The 24,248-nt window shown below is 52.9% G+C and overlaps 1 protein-coding gene across 9 annotated transcripts in view; it reads right to left on the bottom strand.

Annotated features, from left to right (window-relative positions):
- UBAP2 (ubiquitin associated protein 2) overlaps window positions 1-24,248 on the bottom strand; it is a 230,400-nt gene that overhangs the window by 76,884 nt on the left and 129,268 nt on the right. For 8 of the 9 annotated variants that reach the window (XM_075327133.1, XM_075327139.1, XM_075327077.1 and 5 more), the window contains exon 15: window positions 17-233. In XM_075327133.1, coding sequence (XP_075183248.1) covers window positions 17-233 — 217 coding nt within the window. The remainder of the gene's footprint in view (window positions 1-16; window positions 234-24,248) is intronic. The other variant, XM_075327116.1, reaches the window with a different exon arrangement.

The raw sequence follows: 24,248 nt of genomic DNA, 5'->3' as shown, positions 1-24,248 counted from the left end.
TAAATAAGGAGCTTACAGTGACGGGTACCACCTCAGAGGCTGGCATGGAGCTTTGGTATCCTATTCTGTTGTGCACAGACGTCTGGTCGTAAGAGGAGGAGGAAGAAGAGGAGATGGTGATGGGACTGGGGCTCTGCGTAGAGTTGCTGTGGCTGGACGTGGTCATGACTGGAGAGGTGTAGCTGGGCTCCTGCACAGTACTGGATATTGGCAGAGAGGTATTCAGGGAGTCACTAGAAAGAGAATGAGAACACTTACGTCATTAAATGCACACATTACACTTTGTTTTGAAAATATACAAAATTAAAAAAAAAAATCTATATAAAAATTATATTATAATTATTATAAATAAATGGTAAATAATAATAGATCATAATAATAGATCATAATAGATAATATATTAATAATAAATAATAATAATAATAATAAATAATAATAATAATAATATTATTTATTATTATTATTATTATTATTATTTAATAATATAAAAGTGTGAATTTTCTTTTGTCCGGCAACTCATTGAGATGTTATCAGGGCCAATACTAGGACCTGGAGGTAGTCAGAGCTGTGTCATTAGGGTACATGAACATGTGACATATATATGCACCCAAGCAGTTAAGTGGGCAAGATATTATTGGGAATTTAAATGTGCAAATTACCTCTTCAGAGAGGAAGACTACTAGAACTCTAGCACCCCCTAGTAGATGTAGCAATCGTTAACGTCAATATGGAGCCTTTAATGAGCCTTGACAAATGGCTTGGGATAACAGCAGAAATATTCCAGATTTGCTCTGATGAGAAGCAAACACCCCGAAACACGTCTGCAGATGGCTTCTTATCCTAAGACTCGGCACTTTAAAATTGGTCAATGCTGACTGTTAGGCTGGAGTCACAATGGTGTGACTCGTGCTAGGATCGCATCTCTGGTGAAAGGCCTGGCTAGTTTCCTGCCAGCGCTGAGAAACATGTGATGGTGTATCCATGGCATTCTTGTTTTGAATATTTTCCCAGGGGGCCTTGCTCTAGTGTCACTGCGTTGAGAAACACGTGATGGTTTCTCTGATGTGTTGGATGTTGATCTCCCCGAGGTCACCCATCCTTACCTATGTAGTCTTCTACTAGGCATTGCTCCCACTAGCCAGTTTCCTACTCCACACTGATGAGGGGCAAATACCCCGGAAACAGCTGTCTGTGGATGGATACCATATTTTGGTATAGGCGGTTTCCTTGACTGGAGACTTCCCTTCCCGTGGCTGTTCCTTCCCGGTGAAAGACCTGGCTAGTTTCCTGCCAGCGTTGAGAATCATGTGATGGTGTCGCCGCGGCATTCTTGTTTTGCAGGATCGCATCTCTGGGACCGGCTTCTCTCGTGACAGGAGTGGGTCAGCTGCATAGAAATACAGCAGGATAGAAGTTGGCCGGTCGATGCAGTGCAATGTGAATCCAGCCTTAGGATTGCTACCCCAATAGGTGGTGCTAAAGTATTAGTACTTTTCCTCTCCAACAAGGCAATTTGCATAATTACAGTACATCAAAAAAGTGATTACACCCCTTACATTTTTGTAAATATTTAAACTTTCTATGAGCAACACTGAAGATCTGACAGTTTAATACAATGTACAGTGTCAGTGTGCAGCTTGTATAACAGGGTAAATTTGGTGTCTTCTAAATAACTCAGCACACAAGCAATTAATGTCTAAACTGCTGGCAACCAAAGTGAGTACACCCCTAAATGGAAATGGCAAAATTGTACCCAAAGTGTCAATATTTTGTGTGACCACCATTATTTTCCAGCAATGCCTTCTCTCTTTTGGACATGGATTTCACCAGAGCTTCACAAGAGCTCTGTCCATCCTGCATGATGCCATTATGGAGCTGGTGGATGTTGGAGATCTTGCGCCTCTCCACTTTCCATTTGAGGAGGCCCCACAGATGCTCTATAGGGTTTAGGTCCAGAGACACTTGGCCAGTCCAACACCTTTACCCTCAGCGTCTCTAACCAGGTTGTCTTGGAGGCGTGTTTGGGGTCATTATGTTGTATACGTGTTTGGGGTCAATATGTTGTATATTATGCCCTGCAGCCCAGTTTCTGAAGAGAGATCACGTTCTGCTTCAGTATGTGACAGTACATGTAGGCATTCATGGTTCCCTCAATGAACTGCAGCTCCCCGTAGCCGGAAGCAGTCATGCAGCCCCAAACCATGACACTCCTACCACCATGCCTGACTGTAGGCAGGACACACTTGTCTTTGTCCTCCTCACCTGGCTAGCCTCACTTGACACCATCTAAACCAAAAGAAGCTTATCTTTGTCTCATTAGACCACAGTACACGGTTCCAGTAATAAAAAGAGAATTTTGTTACTTACCGTAAATTCTTTTTCTTATAGTTCCGTCTTGGGAGACCCAGACCTTGGGTGTTTAGCTTCTGCCTCCGGAGGACACACAAAGTACTACACCTAAAAGTGTAGCTCCTCCCTCTGAGCTTATACACCCCCTGGTGAGCCAGTCCCAGCCAGTTTAGTGCAAAACCTGAAGGAGAATAGCCACCCACAAGTAGAACAGAGCAAGAGACGGAAAAACCGGAGACTCTGTCCACGACAACAGCCGGTGAAAACACGCGGAACAAGGAAATTGCCAACAGGCAACAGGGAGGGTGCTGGGTCTCCCAAGACGGAACTATAAGAAAAAGAATTTACGGTAAGTAAACAAAATACTCTTTTTCTTTATCGTTCCTTTGGGAGACCCAGACCTTGGGACGTTCCAAAGCAGTCCCTGGGTGGGAAATAAACAAAAAAACTAAGAAGTAGGCAGAACCTAACTTCACAAATGGGCGACCGCTGCCTGAAGGATGCGTCTGCCCAAGCTCGCATCTGCCGAAGCATGAGCATGCACTTGATAGTGCTTCGAGAAGGTATGCAGGCTAGCCCAAGTGGCAGCCTGACAGACTTGTTGAGCCGTAGCCTGGTGCCTAAAAGCCCAAGAGGCACAGACAGCTCTGGTCGCTTTGATCCCCGGCGGGGGAGGCGCCTGCGTTCTCTGGTAGGCGTCCGAAATGGTCGACCTAATCCAACGGGCTAAGGTCGGCTTAGAAGCAGGGAGGCCCTTGCGCCGACCTGTGGTTAGCACAAAAAGAGAGGTGCACCGCCTAAGCGCAGCGGTACGAGACACATAGATCCAGAGAGCACGCACCAGATCTAGAGTATGTAGAGCTTTTTCAAAGCGATGAACAGGGGCCGGACAGAAGGAAGGTAAGGTAATGTCCTGGTTGAGGTGTAAGGGAGAGACCACCTTAGGAAGAAAGTCTGGAGTCGGACGGAGAACCACCTTGTCTTGATGAAAGACTAAAAAAGGAGACTCCGAGGAGAGCGCAGCCAAATCAGAGACTCCTGAGAGAAGTTATGGCAACCAGAAAGGCCACTTTCTGTGAAAGACGATACAAAGAAACCTCCCTAAGAGGCTCAAAGGGGGGTTTCTGCAAGACTGTGAGAACCAAGTTAAGGTCCCAGGGGTCCAAGGGCCGCCGGTAAGGCGGAATGATGTGAGACGCGCCCTGCATGAAGGTGCGGACCTGAGCCAGCCGAGCGAGACGCAGCTGGAACAGAACTGACAGAGCCGAGACTTGTCCCTTGAGAGAGTTGATGGACAGTCCTAGCTGCAGACCGGACTGTAGAAAAGACAGAAGAGTCGGCAAGGAGAATGGCCAAGGAGGATGGCCGGTAGAGCGACACCAGGACAGGAAAATTTTCCAAGTCCTGTGATAGATCTTGGCGGAGGAAGACTTGCGCGCCCGAGTCAAAGTGGAGATGACTTTAGGGGGGATACCAGAAGCCGTCAAAATCCAGGACTCAAGAGCCACGCTGTCAATTTGAGGGCCGCAGAATTGGGGCGGAAAAACGGACCTTGCGAGAGTAGATCTGGATGGTCCGGGAGATGCCACGGCATCTCTACGGACAGTTGGAGCAGATCCGGATACCAAGCTCGCCTGGGCCAGTCCGGTGCAATGAGGATAACTCGACGACCCTCCATTCTGATCTTGCGCAGGACTCTGGGCAAGAGAGCTAGAGGGGGAAACACGTAGGACAGACGAAACTGGGACCAGTCCTGAACCAGAGCGTCCGCGGCGAAGGCATGAGGATCGTGGGAGCGAGCCACGTAAACAGGAACTTTGTTGTTGTGACGGGATGCCATTAGGTCCACGTCCGGAGTGCCCCATTTGCGGCAGATCGACTGAAATACTGCCGGGTGCAGGGACCACTCACCACAGTCAACGCTTTGACGGCTGAGATAATCTGCCTCCCAGTTGTCCACGCCTGGGATGTGGACTGCGGATATGGTGGACCTGGAGTCCTCCGCCCATTGAAGAATGCGTTGTACCTCCATCATTGCCAGGCGGCTGCGTGTCCCGCCTTGGTGATTGATGTAGGCAACCGCTGTCGCGTTGTCTGACTGGACTCGAATGTGCCTGCCCGCCAGCAGGTGGTGAAAGGCTAGGAGAGCTAGAAGCACGGCTCTGGTTTCCAGCACATTGATTGAAAGGGCTGACTCGGACGGAGTCCAAGTGCCCTATGCTCTGTGGTGGAGACATACCGCTCCTCAGCCGGATAGACTGGCATCCGTGGTGAGAATCACCCAGGACGGGGCCAGGAAGGAGCGCCCTTGGGACAGGGAGAGGGGCCGAAGCCACCACTGAAGAGAGCTCATGGTCCGTGGCGACAGAGTCACTAACTTGTGTAAGGAGGAAGGCCGCTTGTCCCAACAGTGGAGAATGTCCAGCTGCAGGGGGCGCAGATGGAACTGGGCAAAGGGAACAGCCTCCATGGACGCCACCATTTGACCCAGCACCTGCATCAGACGCCTGAGGGTATAACGGCGGGGCCTCAGGAGAGAGCGCACCGCCAACTGGAGTGACAGCTGTTTGTTTAAGGGCAACTTCACAAGTGCCGGCAAAGTCTCGAACTGCATCCCTAGGTACGTGAGACTCTGGGTCGGAGTCAGAGTGGATTTGGGAAGATTGACAATCCACCCGAATTGGGCTAGAGTGGCGAGAGTGAGCGAGACACTCCGCTGACAGTCTGCGCTGGATGGAGCCTTGACTAGAAGGTCGTCCAGGTAAGGGAGCACTGCCAACCCCTGGAGGTGCAGAACCGCAATCACTGCTGCCATGACCTTGGTGAATACCCGAGGGGACGTGGCTAACCCGAAGGGGAGAGCCACGAATTGGAAATGATCTTCTCCTATTGCAAAACGTAGCCAACGCTGGTGTGAAACTGCAATTGGCACATGTAGATAGGCATCTCTGATGTCGATGGACGCCAGGAAATCCCCTTGGGTCATTGAGGCAATGACTGATCGCAGAGACTCCATGCGAAAGTGCCGCACCCGAACATGCTTGTTGAGAAGCTTGAGATCCAGGATGGGCCGGAAGGTACCGTCCTTTTTGGGAACTAGGAAGAGGTTTGAGTAAAAACCTCTGAACCGTTCCCGGGCGGTTCAATGGAGGAGTACCATTACTCCGTTGGCCTGCAAGGCTTCCACAGCCTGTGAGAAGGCGGCGGCCTTGGAGCAGGGGGGAGTTGAGAGAAAAAAAGAGAATTTTGTTTACTTACCGTAAATTCTTTTTCTTATAGTTCCGACATGGGAGACCCAAACCATGGGTGTATAGCTTCTGCCTCCGGAGGACACAAAGTACTACACTCAAACGTGTAGCTCCTCCCTCCGGGCTATATACACCCCCTGGATGACAATCTACCCAGTTCAGTGCAAAAGCTGAAGGAGGACATCCACCCATAAGTAGAGATAGAGTAAAACTCGGAAAGACCAGAACTCTGTCTACTAACAACAGCCGGTGAAACACACGGAACGAAAAACTGCCAACAGGCAACAGGGAGGGTGCTGGGTCTCCCATGTCGGAACTATAAGAAAAAGAATTTACGAAAGTAAACAAAATTCTCTTTTTCTTTATCGTTCCTTATGGGAGACCCAAACCATGGAACGTTCCAAAGCAGTCCATGGGTGGGAAATAAACCAAACTGAGAAGTAGGCAAAACCTAACTTCACAAATGGGCGACAGCCGCCTGAAGAATGCGTCTGCCCAAGCTCGCATCTGCCGAAGCATGAGCATGCACTTGGTAGTGCTTCGAAAAAGTGTGCAGACTGGACCACGTGGCAGCCTGACAAACCTGCTGAGCCGTAGCCTGGTGCCTGAAAGCCCAGGAGGCACCGACAGCTCTGGTCGAGTGCGCCTTAATCCCTGGCGGAGGAGGCACCTGAGAACACTGGTAGGCATCGTGATAGCCGACCTGATCCAACGAGCTAGGGTCGGTTTAGAAGCAGCGAGACTTTTGCGCTGACCAGTGGTTAGCACAAAAAGTGAGGTGCACCGCCTAAAAACGGCGGTGCGTGACACATAGATTCGGAGCGCCCGCACCAAATCTAAGGAGTGCAACGCCTTCTCAAAACAATGCACAGGGGCCGGACATAGAGAAGGCAATGAAATGTCCTGGTTAAGGTGGAAAGGAGACACCACCTTAGGGAGAAAGTCCGGAGTCGGATGAAGAACCACCTTGTCTTGGTGAAACACCAAAAAGGGGGATTCCGAAGAGAGCGCAGCCAAATCAGAAACTCTCCTGAGAGAAGTTATGGCTACTAGAAAAACAACTTTCTGTGAAAGTCTAAACAAAGGAACCTCCCTGAGAGGCTCAAAGGGGGGTTTCTGTAAGGCCGTGAGGACCAGATTAAGGTCCCAGGGATCCAAGGGCCGCCGGTAAGGAGGAATGATGTGAGATGCGACCTGCATGAAGGTGCGCACCTGAGCCAGTCGGGCAATACGCCGCTGGAACAATACCGACAGAGCCGACACCTGTCCCTTGAGGGAATTGAGGGACAGACCTAGCTGTAGACCGGACTGTAGAAAAGACAGGATGGTCGGCAAGGAGAACGGCCAAGGAGCATGGTCGGAAGAGCGACACCAGGACAGGAAAATCCTCCAAGTCCTGTGGTAAATCTTGGCCGAGGAAGACTTCCGAGCCTGAGTCATGGTGGAGATGACCTCAGAGGGAATGCCTGAAGCCGTCAGGATCCAGGACTCAAGAGCCACGCCGTCAATCTGAGAGCCGCAGAATTCTGGCGGAAGAACGGACCTTGAGAGAGAAGGTCTGGGCGGTCCGGGAGATGCCACGGCACCTCCACGGACAGACGGAGCAGGTCTAGGTACCAAGCTCGCCTGGGCCAGTCCGGAGCAATGAGTATGACTCGACGGCCCTCCATTCTGATCTTGCGCAGAACCCTGGGCAAGAGCGCTAGAGGGGGAAACACATAGGCCAGACGGAACTGAGACCAATCTTGAACCAGTGCGTCTGCTGCGAAGGCTTGAGGATCGTGGGAGCGAGCCACGTAAACCAGAACCTTGCTGTTGTGCCGGGATGCCATTAGATCCACTTCCGGAGTGCCCCACTTGCTGCAGATTGATCTGAACACTGACGGATGCAGGGCCCACTCGCCGCTGTCCACGGTTTGACGGCTGAGATAATCGGCCTCCCAGTTTTCCACGCCTGGGATGTGGACTGCAGATTTGGTGGACTTGGAGTCCTCCGTCCACTGGAGGATTCGTTGAACCTCCAACATCGCCAGACGGCTGTGAGTCCCGCCCTGGTGATTGATGTAGGCAACCGCTGTCGCGTTGTCCGACTGAACCCGAATGTGCCTGCCCGCCAACAGGTGGTGAAAGGCTAGGAGAGCTAGAAACACAGCTCTGATCTCCAGCACATTGATCGAGAGGGCTGATTCGGACGGAGTCCAAGTGCCCTGTGCTCGGTGATGGAGAAATACTGCTCCCCAACCGGAGAGGCTGGCATCCGTGGTGAGGATCACCCAGGACGGAGTCAGGAAGGAGCGTCCCTGTGACAGAGAGAGGGTCCGAAGCCACCACTGAAGGGAGCTCCTGGCCTGTGATGACAGAGCCACCAGCCTGTGCAAGGAAGAGATCCGCTTGTCCCAACAGCGGAGAATGTCCAGCTGCAGGGGACGCAGATGGAACTGGGCAAAGGGAACCGCTTCCATTGACGCCACCATCTGACCCAGCACCTGCATGAGGTGTCTGATGGAATGACGGTGGTGCCTCAGCAGAGAGCGCACCGCCAGACGAAGGGACTGCTGTTTGACTAAGGGCAACTTGACAAGTGCCGGCAGAGTCTTGAATTGCATCCCTAGGTACATAAGTACCTGGGTCGGGGTCAGAGTTGACTTGGGCAGGTTGACAAGCCACCCGAACTGAACTAGCGTGGCGAGAGAGAGAGACACTCCGCTGGCAGTCTACACTGGATGAGGCCTTGACTAGAAGGTCGTCCAGGTAAGGAATCACTGCCAACCCCTGGAGGTGCAGGACCGCAACCACTGCTGCCATGACCTTGGTGAATACTCGAGGGGCCGTGGCTAAGCCGAAGGGGAGAGCCACGAATTGGAAATGTTCCTCTCCGATTGCAAAGCGTAGCCAACGCTGGTGTGAGACCGCAATAGGCACATGCAGATAGGCATCTCTGATGTCGATGGATGCCAGAAAATCTCCTTGGGTCATTGAGGCAATGACCGATCTCAGAGATTCCATGCGAAAGTGCCGCACCTGAACATGCTTGTTGAGAAGCTTGAGATCCAGGATGGGCCGGAAGGAACCGTCCTTCTTGGGGACTAGAAAGAGGTTTGAGTAGAAACCGCTGAACCGTTCCCGGGCGGGAACCGGAACAATTACACCGTTGGCCTGCAGGGATGCCATGGCCTGAGAGAAGGCGGCGGCTTTGGAGCAGGGGGGTGTGGACAGAAAAAATCTGTTTGGCGGGCTGGAAGAAAATTCTATCCTGTAGCCGTGGGAGATGATATCCCGCACCCACTGATCGGCGACGTGTTGAAACCACACGTCTCCAAAGTGGGAGAGCCTGCCACCGACCAAGGACGTTGCTGGCGCAGCCAGATAGTCAAGAGGAGGCTGCCTTAGTGGCAGCGGCTCCTCCGGTCTTTTGAGGACGCGGCTTTGCGCGCCAGTTGGATTTACGATCCTTGGCTGCGGTAGTGGACGAGGTCGAGGGCTTAGAGGATGACCAGTTAGAGGAACGAAAGGAACGAAACCTCGATTGGATCCTGCCCTGGACAGGTTTCCTGGCTTTAGTTTGTGGCAAGGAAGTACTCTTCCCGCCAGTAGCTTCCTTAATTATGTCATCCAGCTGTTCCCCAAACAGCCGGGACCCAGCAAAAGGGAGACTCGCAAGGTACTTCTTAGAGGAAGCGTCTGCTTTCCACTCTCGAAGCCACAAGATCCTGCGGATCGCGAGGGAGTTAGCGGAGGCCACCGCCGTGCGGTGAGAAGCCTCCAGGATGGCAGACATGGCGTAGGATGCAAAAGCCGAAGCTTGAGAAGTTAAGGCATCCATCTCAGGAATAGAGTCCCTGGTGAGGGAATATATCTCCGCCAGAGAGGCAGAGACTGCCTTAAGAGCCCACACTGCCGCAAAAGACGGGGAGAACGAGGCTCCTGCCGCCTCATATACAGACTTGGCCAAAAGGTCAACCTGGCGGTCAGTGGGATCCTTAAGAGAAGTGCCATCAGCCACAGCTACGACTGTGCGGGCTGAGATTCTGGACACCGGAGGGTCTACCTTTGGGGACTGGGCCCATTCCTTAACCACCTCTGGTGGAAAAGGAAAACGGTCATCTGAACTACGCTTCGGAAAACGTTTGTCAGGACAGGCCCTGGGCTTGGTAACAGTGGTCTGAAAGCTGGAGTGGTTAAAAAACATACTCCTAGCTTTCTTAGGTGAGGTAAACTGGTGTATCTCTACCAGAGAGGCTTGTTCCTCTGACTCTGGTGGGTTGAGGTTCAGTACGGAGTTAATGGACGCAATCAAGTCACTAACATCCGCATCACCCTCAAACAAGTCAATGGGGTACATAGAGGTAGCGTCTGAGCCCACAGTAAACGAATCCTCCTCGCCCTGCACCTCGGCACGTGAATCAGAGCCGTGGGAAGAGGAAGGAGAAGGGTCCCTGCGTCTCCGTTTAGGGGGACGGGGTCCTAGGACATGCTCTTGAGAGCTCTGCAGAGCTAGGAGCAGCAGAAGCACCCTGAGAAGGGGGCTGATGCATGGTCAGCAGTGTCCGGGACAGCTGCCCCATGGAGTCGGCAAAAGACTGAGAAATAGCTTGTGAAAAGGATGCTACCCAAGCCGGGGGTTCAGCCACCGGGGCCGGAGCAGCCGGAGGGACCCCTGAGGAGGCTCCAGGCTGAGACACAACCATATTAGCACAGGCATCACAATGTGGCTATGTGCTTGGCTCTAGCAGAATGAGCTTACATGCAGTGCATATAGCGTACATGTTTGCAGCCTTGCTCCGGGTGACAGACATGCTGCTGAGGTGGAAGCTCTGCAGCAAGAAAACACTCCTGTAGAATGTCCTGAGAGTGTAATAAAAAGCCCACAACCAGAGGTTGTGGCTTACCAGACCGCTCTCTGTGTGCCCTCCGGATTCCACAGCTCAAAGCCTAAGTGAAGCGTCAGCCCTCCTAAACAGCAGCAGCTGCAGCATCCAGCGCCGTCCAGTGTAAGAACGCTGAGAAAATGGCGCTGGAAGGAGGAGGGGGGCGGGTATTAGGCCAAGAGCGGGAAAACGGAGGGCCAGGGAGAGATACAGGGGAGGGAACATCTCCCCAGAGAGGAGTGCCCTCCCCTCTGCTGGCCGGGCGGTGGGCGGCGCCACGCTATGCATCCTGTATGCATGACATGCAGAGAAGCCGAAACCGAAACTAGGCCCAAACTGAAGCCGGGGCCTAGATTTTAAAATGCGGCCGACGAGCAGGCACCTTCGGCGCGGTTCTCAGGGGAAACCCCCAGAACCGGCCGGAATTTACAGTAACGATAAAACACATACTGTCCCCCTAATAAAAGTACCCGGGACCCCTGAAAAACGTCTCAATACTTAGCTTTTGAGACGCAGGGCCAGTCCCTGAGGGGGGGGGGTGAACGCTCCTTCCAGCAGGAACCAGACAGGGCTGCGGATGGAGACCGGTCTCCTGCAAGCAGAGAGGACCGTGACGGCTCCCACTTCAAACCAGAGCCTCTCAGAGGATGTGAAGGAGCGCGGCATGTGAAGGCTCCAGCCTTGTAAAGTCAACCTTAACAGCACCGCCGACAGAGTGGGGTGGGAAGGGACATGCCGGGAGTCCAGACTGGACCCGCTTTTCTTCCAAATCTTGAAAATCAAAATAAAAATGAAAAAATATCAGAGAATGCAAGTGTGTGTGTGACCTCCTGAAACACAAAGCATTGAACTGGGTAGATTGTCATCCAGGGGGTGTATATAGCCCGGAGGGAGGAGCTACACGTTTGAGTGTAGTACTTTGTGTGTCCTCCGGAGGCAGAAGCTATACACCCATGGTTTGGGTCTCCCATAAGGAACGATAAAGAAAATCTGTTTGGCGGGCTGGAAGAGAATTCTATCCTGTAGCCGTGAGAGATGATATCTCTCACCCACTGATCGGAGACTTGTTGAAACCAAGCGTCGCCAAAGTGGGAGAGCCTGCCACCGACTAAGGACGTTGCTGGAGCGGGCAGAGAGTCACGAGGAGGCTGCCTTAGTGGCAGAACCTCCTGCGGTCTTCTGTGGACACGCTTTTGGGTGCCAGTTGGATTTCTGGTCCTTAGCTGAGTTAGCGGACGAGGCGGAGGGCTTAGAGGACGACCAGTTGGAGGAACGAAAGGAGCGAAACCTCGACTGATTCCTACCCTGGGCAGGTTTCCTGGTCTTGGTTTGTGGTATGGAAGTACTCTTCCCGCCAGTAGCTTCTTTAATGATTTCATCCAGCTGTTCACCGAACAGCCGGGAACCAGCAAAAGGGAGCCCAGCAAGGTACTTCTTTGAAGAAGCATCTGCCTTCCACTCTCGAAGCCACAAGATCCTGCGGATAACGAGGGAATTAGCCGAAGCCACCGCAGTGCGGTGAGAAGCCTCTAGCATGGCAGACATGGCATAAGATGAAAAAGCTGAAGCTTGAGAAGTTAAGGCAACCATCTCGGGCATAGATTCCCTGGTGAGGGAATGCATCTCCTCTAGAGAAGCAGAGATGGCTTTGAGAACCCACACTGCTGCAAAAGTTGGGGAAAACGCGGCCCCCGCCGCTTCATACACGGATTTGACCAGAAGGTCAATCTGACGGTCAGTGGAAACCCTAAGGGAAGTGCCATCAGCCACCGACACAACGGTCCGGGCTGAGAGCCTAGACACCGGAGGGTCTACCTTTGGGGAGTGAGCCCACTCCTTGACCACCTCAGGTGGAAAGGGAAAACTGTCATCAGAACCACGCTTTGGGAAGCGTTTGTCAGGACAGGCCCTGGGTTTGGTCACAGCAGTCTGAAAACTGGAGTGGTTAAAGAACACACTCTTTACTCTCTTAGGCGAGGTAAACTGGTGCTTTTCTGCCAGAGAGGGTTGCTCCTCTGATACTGGCGGATTGAGATCCAGTACAGAATTAATGGAAGCAATCAAGTCACTAAGATTTGAGTCACCCTCGGAAAGATCAATGGGGCACATGGAGTTAGCCTCCAAGCCCCCTGTAAAGGCATCCTCCTCATCTTGCGAGTCAGCTCTTGAATCAGAGCCGCGGGATGAGGAGGGAGAGGAAACCCTGCGGCTCCTCCGGTGGACGGAGGTCAGATGATAGGGATCCTAAAGGACCCTTAGCAAGAGCATTAGAGGCACCCTGTGAAGGGGACTGATGCATATTCATCAAAGTCCTGGACAGAAGTCCCATGGACTCAGCAAAAGACTGGGAGATAGACCTAGAAAAGGACTCTACCCAGGCCGGGGGTTCAGCCACAGGTGCAGAAGCAGCCTGAGAGACCACTGAGGGTGAGACTCCAGGCTGTGGCACCTCCAAGTTAGAGCAGAAATCACAATGAGGATAGGTGCTCGGTTCAGGCAGCGGGAGCTTACATGCAGCGCATACAGTATAAAGCTTTGGAGCCTTGCTCCTCGTGTGAGACATGCTGCTGGAGTGGGGACAGCTTCTACAAAGAGAATGAACCCCAGGGAGTATATACAGAGGTCCACAACCAGAGACCGGCTGTGGCTTACCAGACCGCTGGAAGCGGTGTTGTGTGCCCTGCAGATCCTGAAGCCCGGACCCCCAATGCACAGCACCTCAGCAGGGATGCAGAGTGCAGGATGGCCCAGCGCAGAGTGAACCCTGTCCAAGAAAATGGCCGCCGGAGCGAAGAGAGGGGGCGGGACGGGGGCGTCCCTGTAGGAAAGCGGGATCTGGAGGGCCATAGAGACCTGCAGGGGAGGAGTTACGGACAAGCAGTGGGGAGTGTCCCTCCCCTGTGCAGGACGACCGCCGAGAGGAGCCGTGCCTGTCCCTCTGCATGAGTGACATGCGAGGGCCAGTAACAGAAACTAGGCCTCCGGCGAAGCCAGGGCCTAAATTTGAGCAGCGAGGCCGACGCGCAGGCACCATCGGCGCGGTTCTCGGGCGAAAGCCAGAGAACCCGCCGGAAATGCCAAAATAAATACAGCAAACACACTCTCCCCATACAATAAAGGACAGGGACCCCCAACATATGAACGTCTCAGGTACTTAGCTGCTGAGACGCAGGGCCAGGTCCCTGGGGATGAGTGCTCCGGTCCAGCAGAGTCCTAAAGGGCTGTGGACGGAGACCAGTGTCCTGCCAGGCATGGAGACCGCGCTGGCTCCCACTTCAAGCCAGAGCCCAGGAGGGATGGTGAAGGAGCATGGCATGTAAGGCTCCAGCCTTGGAAATCAACCTTACAACACCACCGACACAGTGGGGTGAGAAGGGACATGCCGGGAGTCCAGACGTGGACCCGCACTTCTTCAATCTCTTTCCAAAAAGCAAAAAATCATATGAGAATGCATGTGTGGATGTATGCCTCCTGAACACAAAGCGATAAAGTGGCTGGGACTGGCTCACCAGGGGGTGTATAAGCTCAGAGGGAGGAGCTACACTTTTAGGTGTAGTACTTTGTGTGTCCTCCGGAGGCAGAAGCTAAACACCCAAGATCTGGGTCTCCCAAAGGAACGATAAAGAAATGTCCTTAGTCTGCTTGTCTTCAGTAAACGCATTGCGGCATCAGTGCATTACCTTGTGCTTCATCTTTAGAAGAGGCTTCCTTCTGGGACAACAACCATGCAGACCAATATGATGCAGTGTGCGGCGTACAGTCTGAGCACTGACATGCGGACCACCCTGGCAGCTCGCATGCGTCTACTTTAAAAAAATAACCTCTGGATATGACGCTGAGCGCATGCACTCAACCTCTTTGGTCGACCATGGCGAGGTCTGTTCTGAGTGGATTCTGTCTTGTAGCACCACTGTATGGTTTTGGCCACTATGCTGCAGCTCAGTGTCAAGGTGCTGGAAATCTTCTTATAGCCTCAGCCATCTTTATGTAAAGCAAGAATTCTTTTTTTCAGATCTTCAGAATTCTTTTCCATGAGGAGCCATAATGAACTTCCAGTGACCAGAATGAGAGAGTGTGAGCGATGACACCAAACGTAACACCCCTGCTCCCCATTCACACCTGTGACCCTGTAACACTGAGTCACATGACACTGGGGAGGAAAAATGGCTAAGGCTATCTGCCCACGGGGACAGTGTCCTGCGGATATATCCGCAGGAGCTCCCAGGAAACCGCACCACAACTTCTGTCTGTTTCCATGCTGCGGAATGTCCTGCGGATATGGTGCGGGCATTCTGCATTGAGTATACAGTACCATGGCTTCGGCACTGCATCCTCAATGCAGAACAAGTGCTGCAGTGATCGGGGGAGTTCATACTTACCTCCATCACGCAGCACCTCGCTTTCCGGCGGCCGTGTCTGTTAGCGTCTGCAGGAGAAGGTGGGCGGGCCTGAACTAGCTTCGGCTGTCACATGACCGGAGCTCATCCAGGCCCCGCCCACCTCTTTCTTCCTGTACCTGGATTCACCGCGCTCCTGTACACCGGACAGAGAAAGTGACTCTGATGAGGTAGGTAAGTATATGGACCCTGCGGAGAAATCCGCAGGAATAATTGAAATGCTGCTGATTTTTCCGCAGGGAAATCCGCATTATTTCCGCTGCGGAAAAATCCGAAGTGTGGGCACAGCAGTACCCAAATGCCATAGAAATGGCTGGGGAGTAGCTGTGCTGCAGATTTTTGAAAAATCCGCGGTATTTAGGCGAAAAATTGCGCGCATTTTCCGCAGCGTGGGCACATAGCCTTATTGGGCAGAATTTGGCCGTTTTCACTTTTGTTACCAACAGTTGAGACAGTAATGGCTGTGTGTGGAGTTATATTATAGGACACCAAATTTACCCTGTTATACAAGCTGCACACTGACACTGCACATTGTATCACAGGGTCATATCTTCAGTGTTGTCCTATGAAAAGATGTAATAAAATATTTACAAAACTGTGAGGGGTGTACTCACTTTTGTGATATACTGTAAATCCATGGATTTTGCCTTTGTTTACATCTAAATGGAAAACAGGCTACCAAAATTCGGATCAGGGGAACTTCATAACTACAGTGAAACCTTGGTTAACGAGAACAATCCGTTCTGGGACTGTGCTTGTTAACCAAGTTACTCATTCAGCAAAGCAAGATTTTCCATAGGAAATCATTGCAATGCAGACAATTCGTTCCACAACTTGTTAAATGTTCCATTCAGGTCCCCTATTGTGCCATTCCACACGCACACTATGCTCACCTTACCTTCCGTTCCATCGCCGATATCCTAGGACTTGCTGTTCTCCGGTACGGGCTGTGTATCGGGTTACCATAACGACGAGGGAGGAACTTCCGCTGCCAGAGCGCTGACGTCAAAGGCAGGAGTTGCTTACCTCTGATTGGCCAGCGCGCTGCCTTTGAGTAGCGTCTGACAGCGAAACCTCCTGCTTTGTCGCTATGGTTGCCGATGCACAGCCTGGACTGGAGCGGCGAACTACAGGACCCAGGAGGCCGGCGATGGAACTGAAGGTACACATATGTTCACCTTACCTTCTGTTCCATCGCCGGCCTCCTGGGTCTTGTAGTTCACCGCAAAGACGTCGCAATGAGCCGGCGGACTACAAGAACCATGAGGCCGGCGGTGGAACGGAAGGTAAGGTGAGCATAATACTGTATGTGTGTGCGTGCGTGTGTGTTTGTGCATGCTTGTGTGGACTGCAAGTGCGGGTCAGAGCGTGGTCGAAGTACGGAACCGGAAGTGTGTGCGGTGAGGATTTTGCTCGTACAGCAAAGCTTTCTCGTAAACCGGGTTACAAATTTACAGAAAGCTTTGCTTGTTAAGCGAAATTCTCGTTAAGTGGGTTACTCGTTAAGCGAGGTACCACTGTATAGGTGGGGGGACGCAAATATCTTTAATGAAAAGGCAGAAAAAAGAGAATTTTGTTTACTTACCGTAAATTCTTTTTCTTATAGTTCCGTAATGGGAGACCCAGACATTGGGGTGTATAGCTTCTGCCTCCGGAGGACACACAAAGTACTACACTAAAAAAGTGTAGCTCCTCCCTCTGAGCATATACACCCCCTGGATAACCAAATCTAGCCAGTTTAGTGCAAAAGCTGAAGGAGAATAGCCACCCACAAGTAGAGATAGAGCAAGAACCGGAATAACCGGAGCCTCTGTCTACAACAACAGCCGGTGATAACACGCGGAACAAGAAACTGCCAACAGGCAACAGGGAGGGTGCTGGGTCTCCCAATACGGAACTATAAGAAAAAGAATTTACGGTAAGTAAACAAAATTCTCTTTTTCTTTATCGTTCCTATGGGAGACCCAGACATTGGGACGTCTCAAAGCAGTCCATGGGTGGGAATAAACAGAAAACTGTGAAGTAGGCGGAACCTAACTTCACAAATGGGCGACAGCCGCCTGAAGGATGCGTCTGCCCAAGCTCGCATCTGCCGAAGCATGAGCATGCACTTGGTAGTGCTTTGAAAGGGTATGCAGACTAGTCCAAGTGGCAGCCTGACAGACCTGCTGAGCCGTAGCCTGGTGCCTGAAAGCCCAAGAGGCACCGACAGCTCTGGTCGAGTGTGCCTTGATCCCCCGGCGGGGGAGGCACCTGAGTACACTGGTAGGCATCGGAAATGGCCGACCTAATCCAACGAGCTAAGGTCGGCTTAGAAGCCGAGAGGCCCTTACGCCGACCTGTGGTCAGCACAAAAAGAGGTGCACCGCCTAAGAACAGCGGTGCGAGACACATAGATGCGGAGCGCCCGCACCAGATCCAGAGTATGCAATGCTTTTTCAAAGCGATGAACAGGAGCCGGACAAAAGGAAGGCAGGGAAATGTCCTGGTTAAGGTGGAAAGGAGAAACCACCTTAGGAAGAAAGTCCGGGGTCGGACGGAGAACCACCTTGTCTTGATGAAAAACCAAAAAAGGTGACTCCGAAGAGAGCGCAGCCAAATCAGAGACTCTCCTGAGGGAAGTTATGGCTACTAGAAAGACCACTTTCTGTGAAAGACGAGACAAAGAAACCTCCCTAAGAGGCTCAAAGGAGGGTTTCTGCAAGGCCGTGAGGACCAGATTGAGGTCCCAGGGATCCAAGGGCCGCCGGTAAGGCGGAATGATGTGAGACGCGCCCTGCATGAAGGTGCGCACCTGAGCCAGCCGGGCGATACGCCGCTGGAACAACACTGACAGAGCCGAGACATGTCCCTTGAGGGAATTGAGGGATAGTCCTAGCTGCAGACCGGACTGTAGAAAGGACAGGAGGGTCGGCAAGGAAAAAGGCCAAGGAGCATGGCCGGAAGAGCGACACCAGGACAGGAAAATTCTCCAGGTCCTGTGATAGATTTTGGCCGAGGAAGACTTCCGAGCCCGAGTCATAGTGGAGATGACTTCAGGAGGAATACCAGAAGTCGTCAAGATCCAGGACTCAAGAGCCACGCCGTCAATCTGAGAGCCGCAGAATTCTGGCGGAAAAACGGACCTTGTGAGAGAAGGTCTGGACGGTCCGGGAGATGCCACGGCACCTCTACGGACAGATGGAGCAGGTCTGGGTACCAAGCTCGCCTGGGCCAGTCCGGAGCAATGAGGATGACTCGACGGCCCTCCATTCTGATCTTGCGCAGGACTCTGGGCAAGAGAGCTAGAGGGGGAAACACGTAGGACAGACGAAACTGGGACCAATCTTGAACCAGAGCATCCGCTGCAAAGGCCTGAGGATCGTGGGAGTGAGCCACGTAAACCGGAACCTTGTTGTTGTGCCGGGATGCCATTAGATCCACTTCCGGGGTGCCCCACTTGCGGCAGAGTGACCGAAACACTGCCGAATGCAGAATCCACTTGCCGCTGTCCACGGTATGACGGCTGAGATAATTGCCTCCCAGCTTTCCACGCCTGGGCTGTGGACTGCGGATATGGTGGACTTGGAGTCCTCCATCCACTGAAGGATGCGTTGAACCTCCAACATTGCCAGGCGGTGAGTGTCCCGCCCTGGTGGTTGATGTAGGCAACCGCTGTCGCGTTGTCTGACTGAACTCGAATGTGCTTGCCCGCCAACAGGTGGTGAAAGGCTAAGAGAGCTAGAAGGACAGCTCTGATTCCAGCACATTGATCGAGAGGGCTGATTCGGACGGAGTCCAAGTGCCCTGCGCTCTGTGGTGGAGATATACTGCTCCCCAGCCGGATAGACTGGCATCCGTGGTGAGGATCACCCAGGACGGGGCCAGGAAGGAGCGTCCCTGAAGAGAGGGGGGCCGAAGCCACCACTGAAGGGAGCCCCTGGTCTGTGGCGACAGAGCCACTAATCTGTGCAAGGAGGAAGTCCGCTTGTCCCAACAGCGGAGAATGTCCAGCTGCAGAGGACGCAGATGGAACTGGGCAAAGGGAACCGCTTCCATTGACACCACCATCTGACCCAGCACCTGCATTAGGTGCCTGATGGAATGACGGCGGGGCCTCAGCAAAGAGCGCACCGCCAGTGGAGGGACTGCTGTTTGACTAAGGGCAGCTTCACAAGTGCCGGCAGAGTCTCGAATTGCATCCCTAGGTACGTGAGCTTCTGGGTCGGAGTCAGAGTGGACTTGGATAGAATGACAAGCCACCCGAATTGGACTAGAGTAGCGAGAGTGAGCGAGGCACTCCGCTGACAGTCCGCACTGGATGAAGCCTTGACTAGAAGGCCGACCAGGAAAAGGGATCACTGCCAACCTCTGGAGGTGCAGAACCGCAACCACTGCTGCCATGACCTTGGTGAATACTCGAGGGGCCGTGGCTAACCCGAAGGGAAGAGCCACGAATTGGAAATGTTCCTCTCCGATTGCAAAACGTAGCCAACGCTGGTGTGAAACTGCAATTGGTACATGCAGATAGGCATCTCTGATGTCGATGGATGCTAGGAAATCTCCTTGGGTCATTGAGGCAATGACTGATCGCAGAGACTCCATGCGAAAATGCCGCACCTGAACATGCTTGTTGAGAAACTTGAGATCCAGGATGGGCCGGAAGGAACCGTCCCTTTCGGGGACTAGGAAGAGATTTGAGTAGAAACCTCTGAACTGTTCCCAGGCGGGAACCGGTACCATTACTCCGTTGGCCTGCAAGGATGTCACGGCCTGTGAGAAGGCGGCGGCCTTGGAGCAGGGGGGAGTTGACAGAAAAAAATCTGTTTGGCGGGCTGGATAGAATTCTATCCTGTAGCCGTGGGAGATGATATCTCGCACCCACTGATCGGAGACGTGTTGAAACCACACGTCGCCAAAGTGGGAGAGCCTGCCACCGACCAAGGACGTTGCTGGCGGGGCCAGATAGTCAAGAGGAGGCTGACTTAGTGGCAGCAGCTCCTGCGGTCTAGGACGCGACTTCGTGCGCCAGTTGGGTTTTTGGTCCTTGGCTGAGCTAGAGGACGAGGCCGAGGGCTTAGAGGACGACCAGTTGGAGGAACGAAAGGAACGAAACCTCGACTGGTTCCTGCCCTGGACAGGTTTCCTGGTTTTGGCTTGTGGCATGGAAGTACTCTTCCCGCCAGTAGCTTCCTGAATAATTTCATCCAGTTGTTCACCGAACAGCCTGGGCCCACAAAATGGGAGCCCAGCAAGGTACTTCTTTGAAGAAGCGTCTGCCTTCCACTCTCGAAGCCACAAGATCCTGCGGAAAGCGAGAGAATTAGCCGAAGTCACCGCAGTGCGGTGAGAAGCCTCCAGCATGGCAGACATGGCATAGGATGAAAAGGCTGAAGCCTGGAAGTTAATGCAACCATTTCGGGCATAGAGTCCCTGGTGAGGGAATGCATCTCCCTAGAGAAGCAGAGATGGCTTTGAGAGCCCACACTGCTGCAAAAGGTCGGGAGAACGAGGCCCCTGCCGCCTCATATACAGATGGCGGTCAGTGGAACCCTTAAGAGAGGTGCCATCAGCCACTGATACAACTGTCCGGGCTGTGAATGAGCCCACTCCTTGACCACCTCTGGTGGAAACGGAAAACAATCATCAGAACCACGCTTTGTGGAAGCGTCTGTCAGGACAGGCCCTAGGCTTGGTCACAGTGGCCTGAAAACTGGAGTGGTTAAGAAACACACTCCTTGATCTCTTAGGCAAGGTAAACTGGTGCTTTTCTGCCAGAGAGGGTTGCTCCCCTGATACAGGCGGATTGAGGTCCAGTACAAAATTAATGGACGCAATCAAAAAACACTAGCATCTGCGTCACTTTCGGACAGATCAATGGGGTACATGGAGGTAGCGTCCGAGCCCCCAGTGAAGGCATCCTCCTCGTCCTGCGAGTCAGCTCGTGAATCAGAGCCGCGGGACGAGGAAGGAGAGGGGACCCTGCGTCTCCTTTTAGGAGGACGGGGTCTGAGACCAGATGAAGAATCCTCTGTGAACTTTGCTGAGCGAGCCGTAGCAGCAGAAGCGCCCTGAGGAGGGGGCTGATGCATGCTCAGCGGAGTCCGGGACAGCTGTCCCATGGAGAGAAGGATTCTACCCAAGCCGGGGGTTCAGCCACCGGAGCCGGAGCAGCCGGAGGGACCACTGGGGATGAGCCTCCAGGCTGAGGCACCACCATGTTAGAGCAGGCATCACAATGTGGTTATGTGCTCGGTACAGGCAGTACGAGCCTACATGCAGTGCATATTGAGTACAGCCTTGCAGCCTTGCTCCTCTTTTTGTGAGACATGCTGCTCAGGTGGGGGCTCTGAGCCGGAATGACCCACAGCAGAGTATATAAGCAGAGTATATAAGTAGGTCCACAACCGGAGGATCTGGCTTGCCAGACCGTTTGACATTGGGACGTCTCTGTGCCCTACAGATCCCACAGCCCGGACCCCCTGAGAGATGCTGCAGCCAGCGCCGATCGCTGTGCAGACATGGCATAAGAACGCCGATAAAATGGCGCCGGAGCGAGGAGAGGGGGCGGGGTCTACTCTAAGAGCGGGATCCGGAGGGCCAAGGAGATTTACAGGGGAGGGAATATTGCCTCAGAGAGGAGTGTCCCTCCCTGTGCCGAACGGCCGCTGGGCGGAGCCGCAGTGTCCCTCTGCATGACTGACATGCAGGGGCAGTGAAATCGAAACTAGGCCTCAGGCGAAGCCGGGGCCTAAATTTAACGATGCGGCCGGCGCGCAGGCACCATCGGCGCGGTTCTCAGGTGAAAACCAGAGAACCGGCCGGAAATGTCACAAAAGTTACACAGCACACTCTCCCCAACAATAAAGTACAAGGGACCCCCCGACAATAACGTCTCAGATACTTAGCTTGTGAGACGCAGGGCCAGGTCCCTGAGGGATGAGTGCTCCGTCCGGCAGGATCCTGAAAGGGCTGCGGATGGAGACCGGTCTCCTGCAAGGCAGTGAGAACCGTGCTGGCTCCCACTTCAAGCCAGAGCCCTAGGGATGGTGAAGGAGCGCGGCATGTAAGGCTCCAGCCCTGAAATCAACCTTAACAACACCGCCGACACAGTGGGGTGAGAAGGGACATGCCGGGGGTCCAGGCTTGGACCCGCTTTTCTTCAAACTCTTTCCAAAAATCAAAAATCAAATGAGAATGCATGTGTGGATGTGTGCCTCCTGAACACAAAGCATTGAACTGGCTATATTTGGTTATCCAGGGGGTGTATATGCTCGGAGGGAGGAGCTACACTTTTTAGTGTAGTACGTTGTGTGTCCTCCGGAGGCAGAAGCTATACACCCATGGTCTGGGTCTCCCATAGGAACGATGAAGAAATGGCGCCGGAGCGAGGAGAGGGGACGGGACCTACTCTGAGAGCGGGATCTGGAGGGCCAAGGAGATTTACAGGGGAGGGGACATTTACTCAGAGAGGAGTGTCCCTCCCCTGTGCCGAACGGCCGCTGGGCGGAGCCGCACTGTCCCTCTGCATGATTGACATGCAAGGGCAGTGAAATCGAAACTAGGCCTCAGGCGAAGCCGGGGCCTAAATTTAAGCGATGCGGCCGGCGCGTAAACTCCATCGGCGCGGTTCTCAGGTGACAACCAGAGAACCGGCCGGAAATGTCAGAACAGTTACACAGCACACTCTCCCCAACAATAAAATACAAGGGACCCCCCGAACGAAGGGAATTTTGTTTACTTACCGTAAATTCCTTTTCTTCTAGCTCTAATTGGGAGACCCAGACAATTGGGTGTATAGGCTATGCCTCCGGAGGCCGCACAAAGTATTACACTTAAAAGTGTTAAGCCCCTCCCCTTCTGCCTATACACCCCCCGTGCTCCCACGGGCTCCTCAGTTTTGGTGCAAAAGCAAGAAGGAGGAAAAGATTATAAACTGGTGTAAAGTAGATTCAATCCGAAGGAATATCGGAGAACTGAAACCAAACAACATGAACAACATGTGTACACAAAAAAAAAACAGGGGCGGGTGCTGGGTCTCCCAATTAGAGCTAGAAGAAAAGGAATTTACGGTAAGTAAACAAAATTCCCTTCTTCTTTGTCGCTCTATTGGGAGACCCAGACAATTGGGATGTCCAAAAGCAATCCCTGGGTGGGTAAAATAATACCTCGTAATAGAGCCGTAAAACGGCCTCTTCCTACAGGTGGGCAACCGCCGCCTGAAGGACTCGTCTACCTAGGCTGGCATCCGCCGAAGCATAGGTATGCACCTGATAGTGTTTCGTGAAAGTGTGCAGGCTCGACCAGGTAGCCGCCTGACACACCTGCTGACCCGTAGCCTGGTGCCTCAAAGCCCAGGACGCGCCCCCGGCTCTGGTAGAATGGGCCTAGAGCCCTGAGGGAACCGGCAGCCCGGTAAGCTTCGAGAATTGGTTCCTTGATCCACCGGGCCAGGGTTGATTTGGAAGCCTGTGACCCTTTACGCTGGCCAGCGACAAGGACAAAGAGTGCATCCGAGCGGCGCAGGGGCGCCGTACGAGAAATGTAGAGCCTGAGTGCTCTCACCAGATCTAACCAGTGCAAATCCTTTTCACATTGGTGAACTGGATGATGACAAAAAGAGGGTAAGGAGATATCCTGATTGAGATGAAAGGGGGGTACCACCTTAGGGAGAAATTCCGGAACCGGACGCAGAACCACCTTGTCCTGGTGAACACCAGGAAAGGGGCTTTGCACGACAACATTGCTAGCTCAGACACTCTCCGAAGTGAAGTGACTGCTACTAGGAAAATCACTTTCTGCGAAAGGCGTGAGAAAGAAATATCCCTTATTGGATCGAATGGTGGTTTCTGAAGAACCATCAGCACCCCGTTCAGATCCCAGGGTTCTAACGGAAAATTGATGATCCACCCGAAACTCTGGAGAGCCCCCAGAGAAGCGTCGGGGCTGTGTTGGCATGCCTCTTGAGAGGGTGCCTTGATCAGCAGATCGTCCAAGTAAGGGATCACCGAGTGACCCTGAGAGTGGAGGACCGCAACTACTGTAGCCCTGACCTTGGTGAAAACCCGTGGGGTTGTAGCCAGGCCGAACTGCAGTGCCACGAACTGCAGGTGTTCGTCTCCTATGGTGAAGCGCAAGAAGCGTTGGTGCTCTGGAGCCACCGGTACGTGGAGAAAAGCATCTTTGATATCGATCGATGCAAGGAAATCTTCTGGGGACATTGAGTCGATGACGGAGCGGAGGGTTTCCATCCGGACCCGTCTGGTCTATACGTGTTTGTTGAGCAGTTACGGGTCCAGGACAGGACGGAAAGACCCGTCCTTCTTTGTAACCACAAACAGGTTGGAGAAAAACCCGTGACCCTGTTGCTGAAGAGGAACAGGGACCACCACTCCTTCAGCCCTCAG

This window comes from Anomaloglossus baeobatrachus, chromosome 1 (genome assembly GCF_048569485.1).
Source record: "Anomaloglossus baeobatrachus isolate aAnoBae1 chromosome 1, aAnoBae1.hap1, whole genome shotgun sequence".
Taxonomy (NCBI): Eukaryota; Metazoa; Chordata; class Amphibia; order Anura; family Aromobatidae; genus Anomaloglossus; species Anomaloglossus baeobatrachus.
The sequence above is the reverse complement of the archived record's forward strand: the minus strand, read 5'-3'. Positions and strand labels throughout refer to the sequence as shown.